The following is an 18140-nucleotide window of genomic DNA, read 5'->3' on the forward strand; positions in this document are numbered from 1 at the left end:
AGCAACCATGCTTAGACAGAACCAGGGCTGGGTAAAAATGCAGTTTCAAGCCACGGGGGTGTTTCTGCAGAGCTTGTTTTATCCTCTGGGGCTTGCAGAGTTCAGTTTCACTTTTAAGGAACCAGAAAACTCAAAGCAAAACTCAGCAGAAACGACCGTTTGGCTGTACAGCCTGCAAAACCATTGGTTTCTCAAGAATTCTACTCAGAGCCACAAATCAGCTCAGGATCACTTAAAACATGACCCAGATTCACCAGTTTCAGAAAACCTAGATTTGTACCCACACTCTGCTGTAGTGCTGGACATTCAAAGGAACAAGCATTTCAAAACTCGGCTCCAGGAATGGAGGCTGTACGGCCAGTGCCATCAAAATTCACTATTTGCCACTCCGTAGTGACTGTGATGTTGTGGGATCTCATGCTACGGAAGAAACAGTGGAGGATCAAACTCTAAAGGCAGCATTTCTTGTGATTCCAATGATGCTATAACCTGAAGTGCCAGGAAGCTGTGCCATAGCTAATCTATGTAACCATGTGATATCATTGCCAGCTACTCTGAGGTCTTGTCTACACTGGCCCTTATGCTGGCAAAACTTTTGTTGCTCAGAGGTGTGAAAAAAGCACCCCCTGAACAACATAAATTTAGCCAGCATAAGCAATAGCGTGGACAATGCTATGTCGGCAGGAGACCCTGTCCGCTGACATAACTACCGCCGCTCGTTTAAGTGGTTTTATTATGTCGGCAGGAGAACTCTCTCCCGTTGACCTAATGCAGCCGCACAAGTGCTTATGCCGGCAAAACTTATGTCATTCAGGAGGGGTGTTTTTTCCACACCCCAGAGTGATAAAAGTTTTGCTGCCATAAATGCCACAGTAGGCAAGGGCTAGCCTCTCTAGCTCCCTTCTCTTCTTTTGTATGCAATGCTCATTTGTTGACCTTGTACTCTAAGCTCAAGAACTGCCCTGAAGAGCTTAGAGTTAGACTAGATGACCCTTTTGGTCCCTTCTAACCCAATGTTCTATGAGTCCAGTGCATGTGTGCACGCACTTGCAGAATCTAGCTGGTGTGCTGAAACCGCTGCCTGTCAGGCTGACTGCTACTGTCTCATTGTTTCCTTGTGCTCCTCCATCTATATCCATCTGATACCTCATCTCATACTTCGATCGTAAGCTCTTTGGAGCTGGGACTGGCTTCTTGTTCTTTGTTTATAAAGCACCTAGTACAATGGGGTTCTGGTCTCAGGGATGCTGGGTGCTAAAGGAATACAAATCACAACAATGAAGTTCTGATCCTGACTGGAACCCTGAGGTACTACCACAACACAGATCCGTAAATATAATTAGAATTTAGATTCAATCTCTCCTTTACATTCAGCTATTGATTCTCCATTTTTCACAAAAGGCCTCTTCCCCCACCACTTTCTAAACCACTTCACTCTTCCCCATCCCTGGGCATAGGGAAGTGGTCATTCAGTGCTGGCTTTATTATGACTCTTAAACTGACAATGCCTTCACACACAACTACGCAGAGCATCCAAGAGAACATAAGTGAGCCAGGGACCTTCTTCATAAATTAACACACACTCCCTTTAGACAAGCTTTTGTTTATTCCTGGAGGTTTGCTCGGTACTGCTGGGAAAGCACGTTCCCCTGCCCAGCCGCATCATGCTGACATGCCAACAAAGTGATTTTAAAAACAGAGCTGTGAGCTTTGAAGAGGATTATTCAAGTGGAATAAATTTCACTCCCACCAGCACCCTTCTCCCTAGAAAATTAGGAAGTGCAAAGCAAATAGTGGCATACTTAGCACAGATGTAGCCAAGGAGGATAGGCATGGCCACAACAGTCAGTCATTCACTTGGAGCTTAGGGGGGGTTCGGGTTTTTTCAAAAGATTTTTTAGTTCTCCAACAAAAACTGTAAAACAGAGATGGATCACTTCCAGATGTAAATATTTATATCACTACTTGGAATACATTTCTCCCTTAGTCCAATGTTAACGAGCAGATTTTCTTTAGAAAACTCTTGCTCTATTGTCATACAGTATAATTGTTTTTTTAAAAGAACAAAGTTATAGGAAAAGAAGCCAGAGGGAATGAAAACAGTAATGTTTTCATTCTAAGGCCTGATCACGCAAGCCCCCCCATCAGGATCAAGACTCCACTGGATATCAACTGGAATCCTCTGTGCAGAGTGTTTGGAAACTTTGTTGACACTGGAGCTTGATTTAATTGATCACTTGCAATGATCAGTCCAAAATTTCTCTCTCAGTGGCTGCTGAAGGAGAGAATGGAGCAAATAATTTGCAGTGAATTACTTAAACAAATTTAGTCTGTTTTTAACACAGACCATTCACAAGCCAATGGCAACTTCCTTCAGTTTACTATCCAAATTAATATCCTTCTGCATTATTTTGTTCTATGGATTTGTTGTGAATGTTCCAAATGTGAACCGAGCTACTCTGCTGCAATTGGTCAGACAACATTGTTTCTATCCTCTGACTGGCTGAGCATACAAGAACTTTTGTTGCAGCAAGCAAAGTTTGCTTCAACTTTCTGGATTGCTTGAATGTTTTTGGAAGTGAACAAAGAAGGGGTGCAAACAAACTCAGTTCATTTTAAAATTCAATTGAATAGTCACAGAACATTCGCAGCATTGTTCACTCAGCTGTAGTGAAGGACTAGACCCCCTGCTTATCATGATATGCTGTAAGGATCAGATAGGAAGGGAATTTCTTGGTATTTTGTACTGAGTACCACTTTGTTGGTGAGCAGTTATAACCAGCCTTGACATCGAAACATAGCATGGACAGAACGAGATCTGGAAGATGGAGATTTTCTTCTGTGCAAGTTGTATTTGGGTAGTTCACGGTTCCATGGGGCCACATCTATTGTTTATATCTCAATAATGCCCAAAGGTCCCAGTCAGGACAAGGGCCCTGTTGAGCTGGGCATTATACAAACAGAGCAAAAAGTTTACATTCTAAACAGACAGGACAGTGGAAGGATGGGCGAGATAGTGACCATTTGGATAGAGGAAGGGTGGTCCAGTGGTTAAAGTACTAGATTGGGACTCAGGAGGCCCTCAGCAATTCTGTGTTCTGCCACAGACTTCCTGTGTTGACTTGGGCAAGTCAAGTAGTCTCCCTGTGCCTCAGTTCCCCATTAGTGCAATAAATAGTATTGCACTCTCTCTTTACCAGAGGGGAAGGGATTTATGTTGTTTACTCAAGGTCATAAAATAATCCCTTGAATTATGGATTACAAAGATTGTGGGGGTGTTAGACCCTTTGGATTGCAGCAGGTTTGGTGTAGTATCAAAATCTGATCCTCCACATGGCTTCTCACACTTACCACAAGTTTTAGCCAAAGAAACCATATTCCCTAATGGGATAAGTGAGACAGTGATCTAACATACAGATGAAATGTCTTAGCTTTGAGTCAGCTTCTAATAATAATGAGATGTATTTTTACATTGCCTTTCATTCCAAAGGATTTCAATAAATTTAATAGACTATACATATACAACACTACTGGTACAGCCACCCCAAGGATGGAAGGGGAATAAACAAGAGCCCAGCAATGAGGAAGGGACATTTTAGCCAAAAAGACCAGGCAAAACTTACAAAACATGCTATTAAGTATTTAATAGCTAGACGAGACGGGACCTCTTTTTCTTATTGTTTTAAGGTCTTACTTGAAAGATAGACACTAAATGGGTTTTATTAGTTACATCAACCATGTCAGGTGAAGCTGACATCGCTGATTACAATCCTTTATATCACTCCAGACAAGTTTTCAAGTTCGGTGCCTAATGACAGAGAACTGAATAAATGTTGCCTGATTTCAGAGGTGATGTGGATCGTCTCATTCCACTGAAAATGATCAGGGCCCTTTGAATAACTGACCATATTTACTTACTACCGCATGTAGCTGGACACTTAACTTTAGGCACCCAAGTTTGAACATTTTGAGGCCTTTGTTCTTTTCTGTTCACTTAATTCTTCTACTGTGCAAAAAGGCTATTTGTTTTCTGCAGCTCATTACAGGTCATATGCCTTAATTTCCAGATAGGGCGTGGAGGAATGGATGAGCCAAACTTCACAGCTGGATAGAAGGTTCTCCCATGAGTCATAACCCTTGGTAGAAGGTAGCTGCTCAGATCAAGATGGAGCATCCCATGATGGGAAGTGCAGTCATCCCCGCACATACTTGTGTAACCCCTTTGGGTTTAGGGAGCATGACCTTTAAATCTCTGTCGTGAGGGGAGGAAGTGCTGATTGTTCTAGGAAGAGAAAGTGCTGTTTTGGTGGAGAGTGCATGGAGAGCGACAGGGCATGTGTGTCTGGAGCTCTAGACAGAAGAGCTGCAGTGAGCCGGCCCTCACAGAGTGAAGCAGCTGAGAACCTGCCTGAAGCCTGGGAGGGAGAGAGCAGACGACCAGGGACACCCAGGACAGGAGGCAGGAGGAGCACTGTGCCGAGGAGGAATTACCCAAGAAGGACAAACTGGAGCTGGGCCCAGTAGCACGGCTGCCCAGAGCTGAATGGGGCTGTGAGTACTGGGGTTTGTGACTTTGCACTGGGAATAAAGAGGCAGGCTGTAGCTAGCTAAGTGGGGAGGTCATTGCTCTGTCTGGGTTTGCAGATAGCGGCAGAAGAGGCACCGGAAAGGTTTGTTGGGGAAAGATTACTGGCACCAAGGATGACTGGGAGCCCCCAAGACTCACCACCAGACTGGAACTTTGTTCGGGACTCTGAATTCAGAGTGCAGACACGTTGCTTGGGATCTACCCTTTCAGGCCGTGTCAACACTGTGCTTGTGGGGCCTGGTGTTGAATGTAGTCCTGTTTTACCGCTCCCCTTATCTTCCCCCTGTTGTTTTTCTCCATTCATCCCCCTGTGAATAAATATTTCCTTTTCCTATATTCTTTGTACTCTTCCGGTGTGCGTGTGTTCACTCTGGGGGGGTGGTGGGAACAGGGATCCGTGGGGTGTAAGGGACTTTCCCTGCTGCATTCCTGCGTGTGCCTTTTCTTGGCCAGAGCTGCCTGCAGAGCAGACTCTACCTTGGCCACAAGGGCACTAAAATAACATTTCCATTGCACTGTTTCTCGCTCAAGGGCTCATTTGCGAGCAGCAGTCCATGTGCTCTCTGTTAACACTTCTCTGCTGCCACTACCTGGCATTGTGAGATTGCCAGACAGGGACTGTGAAAGAACTGAATGCTGTATGAGCTCTTTGGGGAATGGACCATGTCTTCATGCTGGCGTGTAAAGCTGCTTACATACTACTGGTGTAACATTTGTAATAACGTCATATTTCATGGTAATTTCCTGTTGCCGACATAATGCCCTGCCTACTGGGGGTATAATCAACTACAATGTAATTGTCGGAGCGATTAAAAATTGGCTGCCCATTAGGATGCTTCATACCAGAAGCAGGTTCTCCCCATGTCTCCACCCAAGTGTCGTGTGTTTCAAATTGGATCTCCAATTTGATTTAAAGAGGTTTTGTAAACATGAACCTACAATAAATCAGCAAGTCAGCATCACTGACCAAACCCTCAGTGCAGAGCATTTCCACCCAGCATAAAAATATCCATCATGTGCTAGGAGGAGAAAAAGGAGCCCAAGCATGGAACTCGAAGCCAGAGTGGTTTTTCTTTAGTGCGGTTGTTTCCAGAGAACTAGCCTGGCGCTGCTTCAGAATGCCGGTGCCTCATTTGGTCTCAATAAAAGCAGGTAAAAATTAAACATTGTGTTGTTTTCCAGAAAGATGCATCTGCTACGCTAAGCTCTTGGCAGTATAAGTCTTTCAGTTATTTACCTAAAATACCAAATAGGACCATTGTTAATGATCTCACTTCTGACCCGAAGTAACGAATGTACATTCAAGATTAACATCTAAAAACAAGGATGGGGCTGATGCAACAACCAGACTTACTACACTCGACCTTATGCAAAAGCAGTGATGCATAATTCTTCCTATCTTAAAGGCTGGTCACCACAAAACTAGGCTCTGCTCCTTCTAGAACCAAGGAATTCTCCTTCTCACCCAGAAAGGTGATCTTGGTGGAGATTTTCAATGGCATAAATGACAGCCACCTAACTCCTATTGACTATCAATGGCTGTTAGGCACCTGGTTGCTATTTTTGCTGATGGTGTAAATTGCCAATACATTGTGGATGATGGCAAGGACATTGATACAGTATACAACCCAGAAAGGGGAGGCAATGTATTAAAGTCCATAAAGTCATCATGGTATCATGATGAGGGTATCATGAATCTTAGTACTGAAATTGCTCCTGGACAATTGTAGTAATATCTGTTTTATTTTCATCTGCACATTGGAACACCGGCACTTCATTTGTTGCCTCATGTTTAAAATCATCTTAGATAACCCGATAACTATTAACATCAAAGGAAGATAATGGCAATCAAATCTCATGCTTTACAGTGTAAACTGATCACTAAGTAGGTCAGGAACAAATGCCCTTTAACTCACAAGTACTGTATTGCACAACTGGCCAGGTGCATTCAATTATCAGCATTTCATTACCAGGAAGGTGTAGAGACACTGGAGGGAATTCTGAGGAAAAATGATTAGGAGGCTGGATTATTAATTTGGAAGGAAATATTGGGAGTTAAATATGGATCAGTGAGCTAGGCAACAGCCAAGAGAGAAGCTGAAATGGAATTTAAAGTTAACATCAATGATGAAGAAGAAATATTTAGCATAGTGAAAAAGTGGGAATAATTGGATGAAGTTTAAGCAAAGAAAAATTTAAGATGAGTAGCAGGAAAAACTTCCTAACAGTGAGAGCTAATCGATTGTGGAACAGACTTCCAAGGGAAAAGTGCAAAGCCATTACTTGGGGGATTTAAACATACTAGTAACTGTGGACAAAACACTAGTGAACCTGCAAGGGAACCTGCACTGTGCCCATATATATGTGGAATCCCCATCCTTCCTCTTCTGCAGAAAGTCCCTTGCCCTCCCTCCAAGAGCTTTCTAAATTTCACTTCTCCCAGATGGGATCCCACCACTAACCCCCACTATTCCAGCCCTGCAACATAAGACAGTAGTTTTTAAAAGGCCCTGTAGAAACCCAAGGTGAGGAGTGCATGCCCTAAAGCATTCGCAGCACTTGAATGCGTCCTTTGTGCCAGGTTACAGTGTGAGATGGTGAGTGTTCTCAATTCCCATTGACCACTTCCTGCGGGAAACTGCTGCACGAATAGGTATGAAAATGTGATCACCATAAAGAGGTTCTCTCTAATATTCAGCCTAAATCTTCCTTTAACTGTAACCGAGTATTCCTTACGTTCACTCTTTGAATCAATTCCCTTCTCTCTGCTCCTCACTTAATCATCATTCATGGACACAACACTTTTTCTTGGAAGGCAGTCCCTCCAGCCTCTTCACAATTTTTGTGGCCTCCTGCTGAAATCCATTACATTTACTTACACCTTTAAAGCAATAGCAAGTCCAAATATTAACACAATATTTTAGGTTCAGTCTCATCAGCCTAGTACAGAAAGTAGTTATCATGCGCCATTACATATTGCCTCTGTGCACAACCCAGAAATCACATTTGCCTCTTTTGGGAGATGAAGATTAATATGGCTATGCAATCCTTAAGTATTATCAGATCTCATCTGGCAGATCTACTATTGCCCCAGGTTCCAGCTGCCTAGCTTTGGAGACCGTCAATCTCTACATTATTTAAAGGAGAACTGTTGTCACTGTTCTGCAGCACACTCTCTTTGGATCTTTAGTGAGGTAATTTACTCTCTATTTCCCCTGTTGACAATGTAGTAAGATTTTCTCCAAAATAGTTAACTCAGTGGCAAAGCACAGGTAATATTCTTGGGAAAATTAGATTCTATCAGTGGAATGTCTTTTGACAAAACTTTAAAACAATTAGGTTTGAAAACATGGTATGACAACTGAGTCTGGTGCAGTATCAGCATTTGAGAGAGAATAATGTAAACGAGGGGAGCTTAGAAGAAACCCATGAAACATACAGTAAGACTACCAGGTGACACGCAAGATAGTGCAAGGAAAAGGGTGGGTGGTACAAAATATTTTAACCACTTTTCTCTTTCAGTCTCATTTTTCTTTTTAATGTAGCTGCCAGTTTCTTATCCTACTGATTTCACAGCTCAGAGAAGTTACATTTTTACTTCTAACCTTGTCTTCTGTGAAGCATTAAAATAAACCACCTACCATATACAACTGACACGGTATAATGACTGGCTTTATTTACTAGGTTATGGTGAAGGAGAAGAACATGCTACATGAGATAGTTTGTCTTTAACAGCAGCTTTTTTATCACACAATACAAAAATACCACTACCCTACAGAAGTGCAACTAAATAAAGTGAAGCATCGATTCTCATATGGTTTAGAGGTTTGGTATTAATAGGCACATGAAAATTTATCCAAACCTCTTGAATTGCAAGTCAGGAAATCTAATAGCAAAAGAGTCTCCAGACAGATTTCCATGACTTCCTGTAGGAAATATGCAGAGACCAGATCATCATAGGGCTATTTTGATACTTCCAGGCTCAGACAGATCCATATAACCGTAGACAGACAGAGAAAAAAGATTACAAAAACACTCCTTTCCCCCCTCCCCCCTCCAAAAAAAAAAAAAAAAAAAGGTTGGTTCAGATTCAGCTGGAATTTCAGGTTGAAATATAAGGTCGTTTCTATGTTAGTCAATCCCTCATTTTAGGTTTTCAGAAAATTTAAATACAAGTAATTATTTAAAAAGCCACTAAAGAGGCAAATACAATATCAACCCATTAGACAACAGGAAGGTCCTGTGTTTTGTATGGAAAACATGTAATGAATACCGATCGAGGATCCCAAACCATAGTATGTGTACCTCTGGTCGTATATGAACTTGACATTCGATCCATTATTTTCAAAAACAACTTTTTAAGGAGGTGGTATGTGAACCAATCAAGCTTGGGAACCCTGACATAGATGATGGCATCACAAGAAGGGTTCAGTGGGCTCGAGCCTTCCGGACAAATTCTATCTGGATGCCCATAAGAATGAATTGCTTTTATGGCAGCCACTTACAATGATAAAATGTTTCCATGCCAATAATTAAACTGAAGCCTGCTTCCTCCTCCCCCTACCAAAATTAACCATAACAGAGAGCACTTTATCAGGAAGCAAGGAGAGAGACTGGTGTACCCATGAAGCAGCCATATGGAACAGACTCCAAGAGGGAAGAAGATATGGCATGCCAATATCCACAAAAGGCCAACTGCCATTGCAGCTAATCCTTTAACAGGCTGCAACATGTACTTAGACTCCCAAGAATTAAGCACAACAGACTAGCCTGCTGGCAACAGCCCCAACTTCCAAAAGAACTGGATCCACCTCATGCTTTTCAAGATACTAATCAGCAGAGGCACACTGCTGCTACCACAGAATAAGCAAGCATCAGTAGAAAAAGGATTATCTCCAAAAAATGTCTCGTTCTACCTAGACATTTGTAATCGGTGGGCGAGCCCTTGAATCGAGGATGATTTCTTTCACAGGTTTTATATTTTATGGGTCCGTTGGTGACTGATGAGTCTGATCCCTGAACCGTAGACTCATTGGCAGATATTGCAGTTGATGTTGGAAGGCAGTGTTGGGTCATAATTATTGCATGACAGGAGTCTGTCCTTTCTCTTCTGGCATTTTTTTTGCAACCAGGGCAAGGTGATTTTCCTCAAAAATGGTCATTCCTTCTCTGACACGTCTTTGCCAGTTAGTCCTATCTTGGGCTACTCTCCCCTAGGGTGTGATGTCAATGCCATGTCTCTTCATGTTTGTCTTGAGGGTATCTTTGAAGCATTTCTTTTGGCCTCCCCATTTCTTTTCCCCTTTGTGAGTTGGGTGTACAGCAATTGTTTTGGTAGGCATGCATCAGACATGTGCATGCAGTGCCTGCTGCACATCAGCTGGTGATGGATAATCAGGCCTCAACACTGAAGATGTTGGCCTCCATGAGGACACTGATGTTAGTATGGTGATCCTCCCACTTCATGTTGAGGAACTTCTGGAGAAAGTGCTGGTGCTGACATTCCAGATTTTTTAGATATTTTCTGTAGGTAACTTAAGTCTTACAGCTGTAGAGGAGAGTTGGGATTACCACTACTTTATAAACCAAAAGTTTAGTACGTAATTCTAATATCATGGTTGTTGAAGACCCGGAAGGACAATCTGCCAGAGGCATGGCTCGCACAATGGATTCTGTGCGGAATCTCGATGACTATGTTTGCCCACTGTGAAAGATGGCTGCCAAGGTAGGCAAAGCGTTCTACATTTTCCAGGTCCTCTCTGTCAATGTAAATCTTCTTCATCACCGTTTTTAAGATAGGGCCAACTGTGGCAATTACTGAGGCATTGCCCTCCTCTCAATCACTGGGAAGTTTCTTGCTAGAATCTTATTGAATCATCTGTTCTCTTTTGCAGACAAAGCACTCCCAGACTCCCAATGTGGCTTCAGACCATTACAAGGCACCACCAACATGATTTTCGCAACTAGGCAGATCCAGGAAAAATGTCAAGAACACCACCAGGAGCTGTGTATGGCCTTTATGGATCTGACCAAAGTCTTCGACTTCCTCAACTGTGAGGCTATGTGAAAAATCATGTCAAAGTTTGGTTGCCCAAGTAAATTTACCGCCATTGTAAAATTCCTCCATGACCAGATGACTGCCTCCATTCTGTGCAGTGGCTCTACCTCTAAGCCCTTTGCCATTCGAACTGGCATATAACAAGTTTGTGTATTGGCAACCACTCTCTTCTCCATTTTCCTAGCAGCTATGTAAACATTAATCCAAGATCGTCTGCTACAGGGCACTGACATCCAATATTGGGCTGACGGTAACCTCTTCAATCTCTCTTGCCTCTGTGCTAGAACTAAAATAACATCAACAACAATAATAGAATCCCAGTACTCAGATGATTGTGCAGTAGTTATACATTAAAAGGAAGATCTACAAACAGACCTCAACTGCTTCTCAGAAACTTACAGAAGCTTAGAGCTAACTCTGAACTTTGGCAAAATAAAAATTCAGTTCTCCATCAGCCTGCTCCCAGTCACTCATCAGATGCATATATTTATAATCACCAACCATGGCCTGGAGGTGCAGAAAACAAGTGGTGTTTGGTTAGCCACAAAAGAAACATACACTTGTACTGAGCTGCTGGGAAATAACCAGCCAATCAACTATGAGCAGTTTTTAGGATTGCCATTTTTTTTAGTTTTTAATGTAAAACTTATCACAATGTTGTATTCTTGCATCACATGGCATATGTAAGCATTGCTTCTTAAAGTATCACCCACCAAAAATCTCTTCTTGTGCTGCATTTTTAAATACAATTGGCTAGGTCCTCACAAGGAAACGAACCTAGGACCTTGAGCTAAAAGCATATTTTTTTACTTCTTGACCTAGAAGACCAAGTCCATGAAGTCACAGGCAATAACACATTTCTTATATGATCCAGCCACACAGAAGGACAAAGACACACTCTAGGTTAATGTGGGTTACGTAAAAGTTTTGAGGGCCCCAAAAGTAACTTTAGAGACTTTCAAACTCTCTTTAGCAGGCTTCATGGAGAACAATGATCCACTAAAATTGGGAGGGTTTTGGAAATTTCAGGGCAGGTGGCCTTGCATAGCAAAATAGTGCCTTTCATAAGAGGTCTTTAAGCACTTAGTAATTTACCAAGCTTCCCAACCCCCTGTGAAGTAGGTAGGTAGCCAAGGTAGAGCGAAGTTAAATGACGTATCTAAGATTACACACCAAGTCATGCTGCCTGTGTCCTATGGATAGCAGATTTAAGTCTCCAGGGCAGTCAAATTTGCCCACGAGGAGAAGAGACAGAAATGGATTATAATGTGAAGCTACTTACCATTGGAGTGCCGCGATGGCCAATTATGGCAGGTTTTGGTCCCAGGTCTTTCTTCTCCATTATACAAGGGGAAGAGATAGTGAGGGGAACGAGGTAAAGTGCAAGTACGACGGCGAAGTATGCAGTGAATATCAACATCTGTGAAGCTGAACACAAATGTAGCCAGTGAAAACGCTGGTTCAGAACAAATCACTCCAGAAAAAACGCATGGAAGACATTGTACTACTTCCCCTAACATAACAGACAAGAACAGCAATTCCTTCCAGCTACAAGGAATAGCAATGCTTTGTATTTGGCCAGTGATGTACTCCATTCAAGTACTTCAGAGTGCTTTATTAACCCCAAGATAGGTATTTACCCCATTTTACAGACAGGGAACAGAAACACACAAAGAGGTTTAGGATATGTCTACACTAGAAACTCTTCAGCAGCATATCTCCAGTGACACTATAGTGTAGACATTGACTATAACAACAGAAGGGATTCTTCCATCACTGTAGTATATCCATCTCTCTGAGGGTTTGTTTACTCTTGAAAAGCTACTATGGCACTGCTGCAGCTTCTCGGTGTAGACACGACCAATGCTGACGGGAGGGGTTCTCCCATCATTGTAGGCAATCCAGATCCCCAAAAGGCAGTAGCTAGATCAATGGACGAATTCTTTCATGTAGCTAGTGGTATCTACACTGGGGCTTAGGTTGTTTTAACTACATCACACAAGGGATGAAATTTTTCACAGCCCTGAGCAACGTAGTTAAACCAGCCTAACTCTGTAGAGTAGACCAGCCCTAAGTGACTTGCTAAAGGTCAGTGAGAGCCAGAAATACAAATGGACCTGATTCCCAGTCTTGTGTCTCTGGGTGGAAGGCGAGATGGACTGCATCACTTCCGAGCCTGGTGGACTTTAGAAAACTTGCACCAGTTTAACTTTACTTTTAAATCAATCTAATTAAACTGCTGCACACTAACAATAATGTAGACATTTAAATAACTTTAGCATAATTTGTTAATTTACCAATGCAAACAAAACTAATATAAAGCAAGGGTTAAGGCAGATTAACTTCATTTACATTAAGGATTTACACCAGTTTAAAATCAACGGATGCAAATTTTTTAAAAATGGAGATCAGGCCTTTGAAGCTTTTTTTGGATGACTGGGGAGATATAATGTTGGACTCTGGAGAGGCCTCAGGTAATCAACTCTATTACAAGAATGGTGAGCACAATAGAGGAACTAGTGGTGGGATTAAAAGAGGGGGAGGGTAATCTGGGCTGCACTGGGGTTGCAAAGAACCATAAAGTATAGTGTTTGGTGGGGACAATGAAGGGGATTAATTGTATTGTTTTGCAGAAAGTAGACACCTTGACTGAGATAGTGCTCCATAAGAACATCTGAATGGCCATACTGGGCCAGACCAATGGTTGATCTAGCCCCATATCCAATTTTCTGACAGTGGCGGGTGCCAGGTGCTTCAAAGAGAATGACCAGAATAGGGCAATTATCGACTGATCCATCCTCTGTCATCCACTCCCAGCTTCTGGCAGTCAGAGGCTTAGGGATGCCCAGAGCATGGGGTTGCATCCCTGACCATCGTGGCTAATAGCCATTGATGGACCTATCCTCCAGGAGCTTATCTAATTCATTTTTAACCCAGTTATACTTTTAGCCTTCACGACATCCCCTGGCAACAAGTTCCTCATGGTGACTGTGTGTTGTGTGAAGAAGCACTTCCTTATATTTGTTTTAAACCTTCTGCCTGTTAATTTCGTCTGCTGACGCCTGGTTTGAGGGTTATGTGAAGGGATAAATAACACTTCCTTATTCCATTTTTTAACAATATTCATGATTTTATAGACCTCTATCATATCCCCTCTGTTGTCTCGTTTCAAAGCTGAACTGTCTCAGTCTTTTTAATCCGTTTTACATGGAAGTTGTCCCATACTCCTAAGTATTTTTGTTGCCCTTTTCTGTACTTTTTCCAATTCTAATGCAAACTTTTTGAGATGGGGGCGACCAGAACTGCACGCAAAATTCAAGGTGTGGGCATACCATGGATTTATAGAGTGGCATTATGATATTTTCTGTTTTATTATCTATGCCCTTCCTAATGTTTCCTAACATTGTTTGCCTTTTTTTTCCCCCACGGCCACTGCATATTGAGCAAATGTTAAACGCACTATGGGTTTCATTAAATCCTATTATAACCTCTTTGTTAAATTTTAATACCCTCTTCCAAATGTGACACCAAACGATGAATATTTTAATTTATAGCACAGTTCTTGGTATTTCACCCTAGTACAATGCATCTCTTGGGAAGTGTAACCCCGCACCCAGATTTTTACATCAGGGAGCACAGAGTCCAGCCCAGGGACCAGGTCAAAAGAGTCAGTCTACAAAGCAGCCCTCACTGTTGCTCTCTGGAGCACTATATCTTGGATAAAGATGCAGCTGGCAGTGGCTAATGACTCTAACGGGTCAGAGTCCATGTCTGCTGTCCTCTAATGGTTCCAACTTGCCTTGGGATTGGTTTTCATTGCTGGCAAGCTCAATGGCAGCAATAGCTCTGGAAATAAGTAGCACAAATGTGAACAGAGTGTTTTTAAAGTATTGTCACAAAAGCAGTAAATATAAATAATAAAAATATTTTGTCTGTTTACAGTGCTTCCTGCCTAGGGATCTCATATGTCTTAACCTATGGGTTAATTTTCACAGCACTCCTGTGAGGTTGGCAAGTATCATGTGCGGGGAAAACGGAGATTGAATGACTTGCCCAAGATCAGTCTTGCCCACCCCAAGCATTCCAAAAATCACAAGAGTACATGTGAATCACATTTTCAGGATTTTCTCCACAATCATGAGACCTAGAAATTTAGCTTCCAATATTTTATTTTTTTCATTTTTTTTAAAAAAAAGCAAGACTCACATATCACTCAACTCCAGGAGCCGGGGTATTAAGAGAAACAACAAATATTGCAAGTCTCAAGATAAAATCTTGAGTTGCAACACCAGGAGCTTATGGCAGATCCAGGAACAGAACCCAGACCTCCCGGCTCTCACTCTTGTGCTTTGGAAAGAGCAGCAGTCACTTAACTTCTAATGACATCATTCAGTTGAGATAGGAATCTTTAGAAGACTGTCTTGATGGCCACTGCAGAGATACTCCTAGCTCCCTACCAAGTTGTGTTTTGAACTTGATGGGCTATAAATAGTCACTTGAACCCAATGATACTCAAGAGGAGGCAGGCTTCATTTTGTTTTGCCAAACAGTTAATGTCCTGACACAATGCAGATTTTGAGTGAGTCCCTGATATTTGGTGGTAATTTATCTAAAGTCAGACACAGACAGAACAGAGGGAGCAGGTTCCTCGGAGAAGCAGCAGTCACAGGAACAGTCTGGCTAATGGTTTGAACACAGATGTTCTGTCGCTGTCTCAGTTATAAGCTGCCGTTTGATTTTTACCATCTAATCTCCTTGTTCAAGCATGCACCTACTTGCCAATCAATTAGACTAGGATATAAGTGTGGGAAAGTTGACAATGAGATAATAACCCATGCTTGGACTCGTCCTTCCTGAGAGATTGGGAGATAAGTTAACTAGGTGCCAACATTGTGTACAACATCACAAAATTGTGGTACCCTGGAGATCAGTGAGACCACTGGGGAAACTTCTTGGTGATTCCAATTTGCTCTGGCTATGCCTCTCAGCTAGATCACTCTGGAATAGCCCTTTCTACATGGATTTCCCTTCCTCAGAAGTATATTCTTTGATTCCACCAAAACTCAAATATCCCATTTTGTCAGTAAAAAGGACCCTTTCCCTTCCTATCCACCTCTGCTGATTGAGATGATACAGCTCAGTGATCCAGATCCTGTGCAATTACCAAATGAAATACAGGTGTTAGATTTTGATCACTGACCTGCATCTGAAAGGTCCATGTCACCCAACACAGATCATAGGATGGGCACCGTTGTGAAATGGGATTGAAGCAGAATCCCACCATTAGTCACAAATGTTGGGAAATTTAAAGTTCATTTACAGGAAGCCTATTAATCTCTTTAGAAACTCATGCTCGTTAGCCTCACAAAGCAATGTGGGAGGCAGCTGCAGGCATCACTTTCCTTCTAATACCATGAACCTTGGCACCACATCCCTCCTTGACACAGAGTTTTAACTGTGGTGCAGAGACCCATGAACTTCAGTACATTATTCAGGAGACAAAGGGAGAAGTCTGATTTTATAACAAGATGTGCCTGGCATGTCGAGGGATGGTGCGCACTGCTCAAAAGTAGCCTAGCAGAATTTGATAAAGGCTAGAAACTATTTCTGTGTTAGACTGGTAAATGCTTGTCGATACAGAAAACCAGAAACGTTACTGGATCGTACAGAAGCCATGGGGAACAGGAGTCCCAGCAAACCCTGTTTATGGGGGGAATTGGATGAATGACGACGTAGGTAATGGAATAGTGAGCCTTTCGCCTCTCGGATCCAGATGAGTCGTGAGCAAAGTCATTGTGGCTATTAAAAGACCTTTGTAGTGACATACAGTGTTGTAATCTCAGTCCTGTTTCTAGTGACCATCCCGCTGTGTGGAAAGCCACACGGGTGGTTCCCCGGTGGAGGTTCCTAGGAATTTTTCCACCTGAACTTGCTCTCATGCACTCCATTGAAATTGCCAGCCAGACTCTCGTATCCTGGAGGACCTGCCAGAGGCCAGGGTGATCTGCATGGTGGTCCTGTGCTTCCACACCGGTTTCAGGTCCTAGTGTCCTCTCCTCCGCCTCCCAGTCAGGAGTGCCCCTGGCTGATCACTTGTCTTGGCAACCTACCCTAAGGGACTCTTCACATCACGGAAGGAGTCCACTCCAAAGGTAGTGCAGCAACAGCTTGAAGGAGATCCCCCGCATGGGGCTGGTAGTGAATAACATCGCCCTGGAATCGTTCCCAACCTATCATATCCTGCTCACATGCAGATCCTTGATGCTGCAGTGGCTCTTTGTGGAGCTGAGCAATGGGAAAGGAAGGGGGGAGGCGGGATGGTGTCTTGTAGGCAGAACCCAAATTTGTGCATCAGAACGGGAACAGCTGTGCATGGAGGGGATCCTCCATGCATGGAGGTTGGCATCTGCTCTCCACACCACAAAATCGCCACGGCTTGCCCCTTTGCAGATAATCTCTGCAAATGCCATCGACTGAACGTCCATGGCAGCTGAACTAGTCTCTCTCCTCCCAGAGGCAGCTCTTTCAGCTCCACATTTAGGCCCACCAGGGGGAGGAGGGCGGCCTTATGGGTGAGTGGCTGGACTAGGTCTCAGGAGACGTAGGTTTCTATTCCCATACCACAACGTTCACCACCAACTGGCTCCTTGCTGGAAATCACAGCAAGCTCCCTACATGACCTTGGGCACATCACAATTGCTGAGCCTTGGTTCCCCAAATTGAGAAGTGCACTTTCCTACCCCACAGGGGCTTTATGAGGACGAGTTCATTCATGTGTAAGAGGCCCCAAGATACTACAGAGATGGGTGCCATACAAGAACAGAGACAGCATCAGGCAACTGTCTCATCTTATTGTGGTGTTCCTGTCCTGGGGATGATTGAAGCCCTTTAGCCGCTAGCACCTTTCTCCAGCAGGAAGTCACCTTGATGTGAAAAATAAAGATTCACATTTTTATGATACAATCAAGAAGGTTAGAAAAACCTAAGTGCAGTTTCTTGGCTCCGTGGAGTCTATTTGCTTGTGCAATGAGTAGCTTGGGGGACGGTGTAACTTAGGTAAGTAAAGGAGATTGTTATCTTCAGTAATCACCAATAAGCATTTTATACACTGGAGGCAGAAACAGACAATGTTGTTTCCTTGAGTAAATTTCTCCTTTCCTTTCCCTTCTGCCCTGGTGAGGAGTCTGATCCTTGCCACCACATTTTACCTTGTTCCCTGAACTAGCTTCTTGGTTGCATTCCTCCTGCCTCCTCATTATTTTTATTGCTTCTTTTAATTCAGTGTTTTCTGGTTGACCTTGGAAGCCCCCCCGGATGAGTTCTAAAAGAGCTAGGAACTTATAAACAATAAGAGTTATAAAGATCCAATTTATCTTGAGTTGTATACTCTGGATTTGGGAAAAAGAACAGATAAAGAGTCTGATGTCTGAAAAGGGACAAGAACAATAGACTCCTGTGCCAATGAAACTGGGCAACAGCCAGTACGTCTACAAA

The 18140-nt window shown here is 42.9% G+C and overlaps 1 protein-coding gene across 6 annotated transcripts in view; it reads right to left on the minus strand.

Moving 5' to 3' along the window:
• GDPD5 (glycerophosphodiester phosphodiesterase domain containing 5) overlaps positions 1-18140 on the minus strand; it is a 308016-nt gene that overhangs the window by 46412 nt on the left and 243464 nt on the right. For all 6 annotated transcript variants that reach the window (XM_067533310.1, XM_067533314.1, XM_067533311.1 and 3 more), the window contains exon 9: positions 11929-12074. In XM_067533310.1, coding sequence (XP_067389411.1) covers positions 11929-12074 — 146 coding nt within the window. The remainder of the gene's footprint in view (positions 1-11928; positions 12075-18140) is intronic.

Source organism: Emydura macquarii, unplaced genomic scaffold, assembly GCF_026122565.2.
Source record: "Emydura macquarii macquarii isolate MOO-44397 ecotype Brisbane River unplaced genomic scaffold, CSIRO-AGI_Emac_v2 contig_3328, whole genome shotgun sequence".
NCBI lineage: Eukaryota > Metazoa > Chordata > Testudines > Chelidae > Emydura > Emydura macquarii.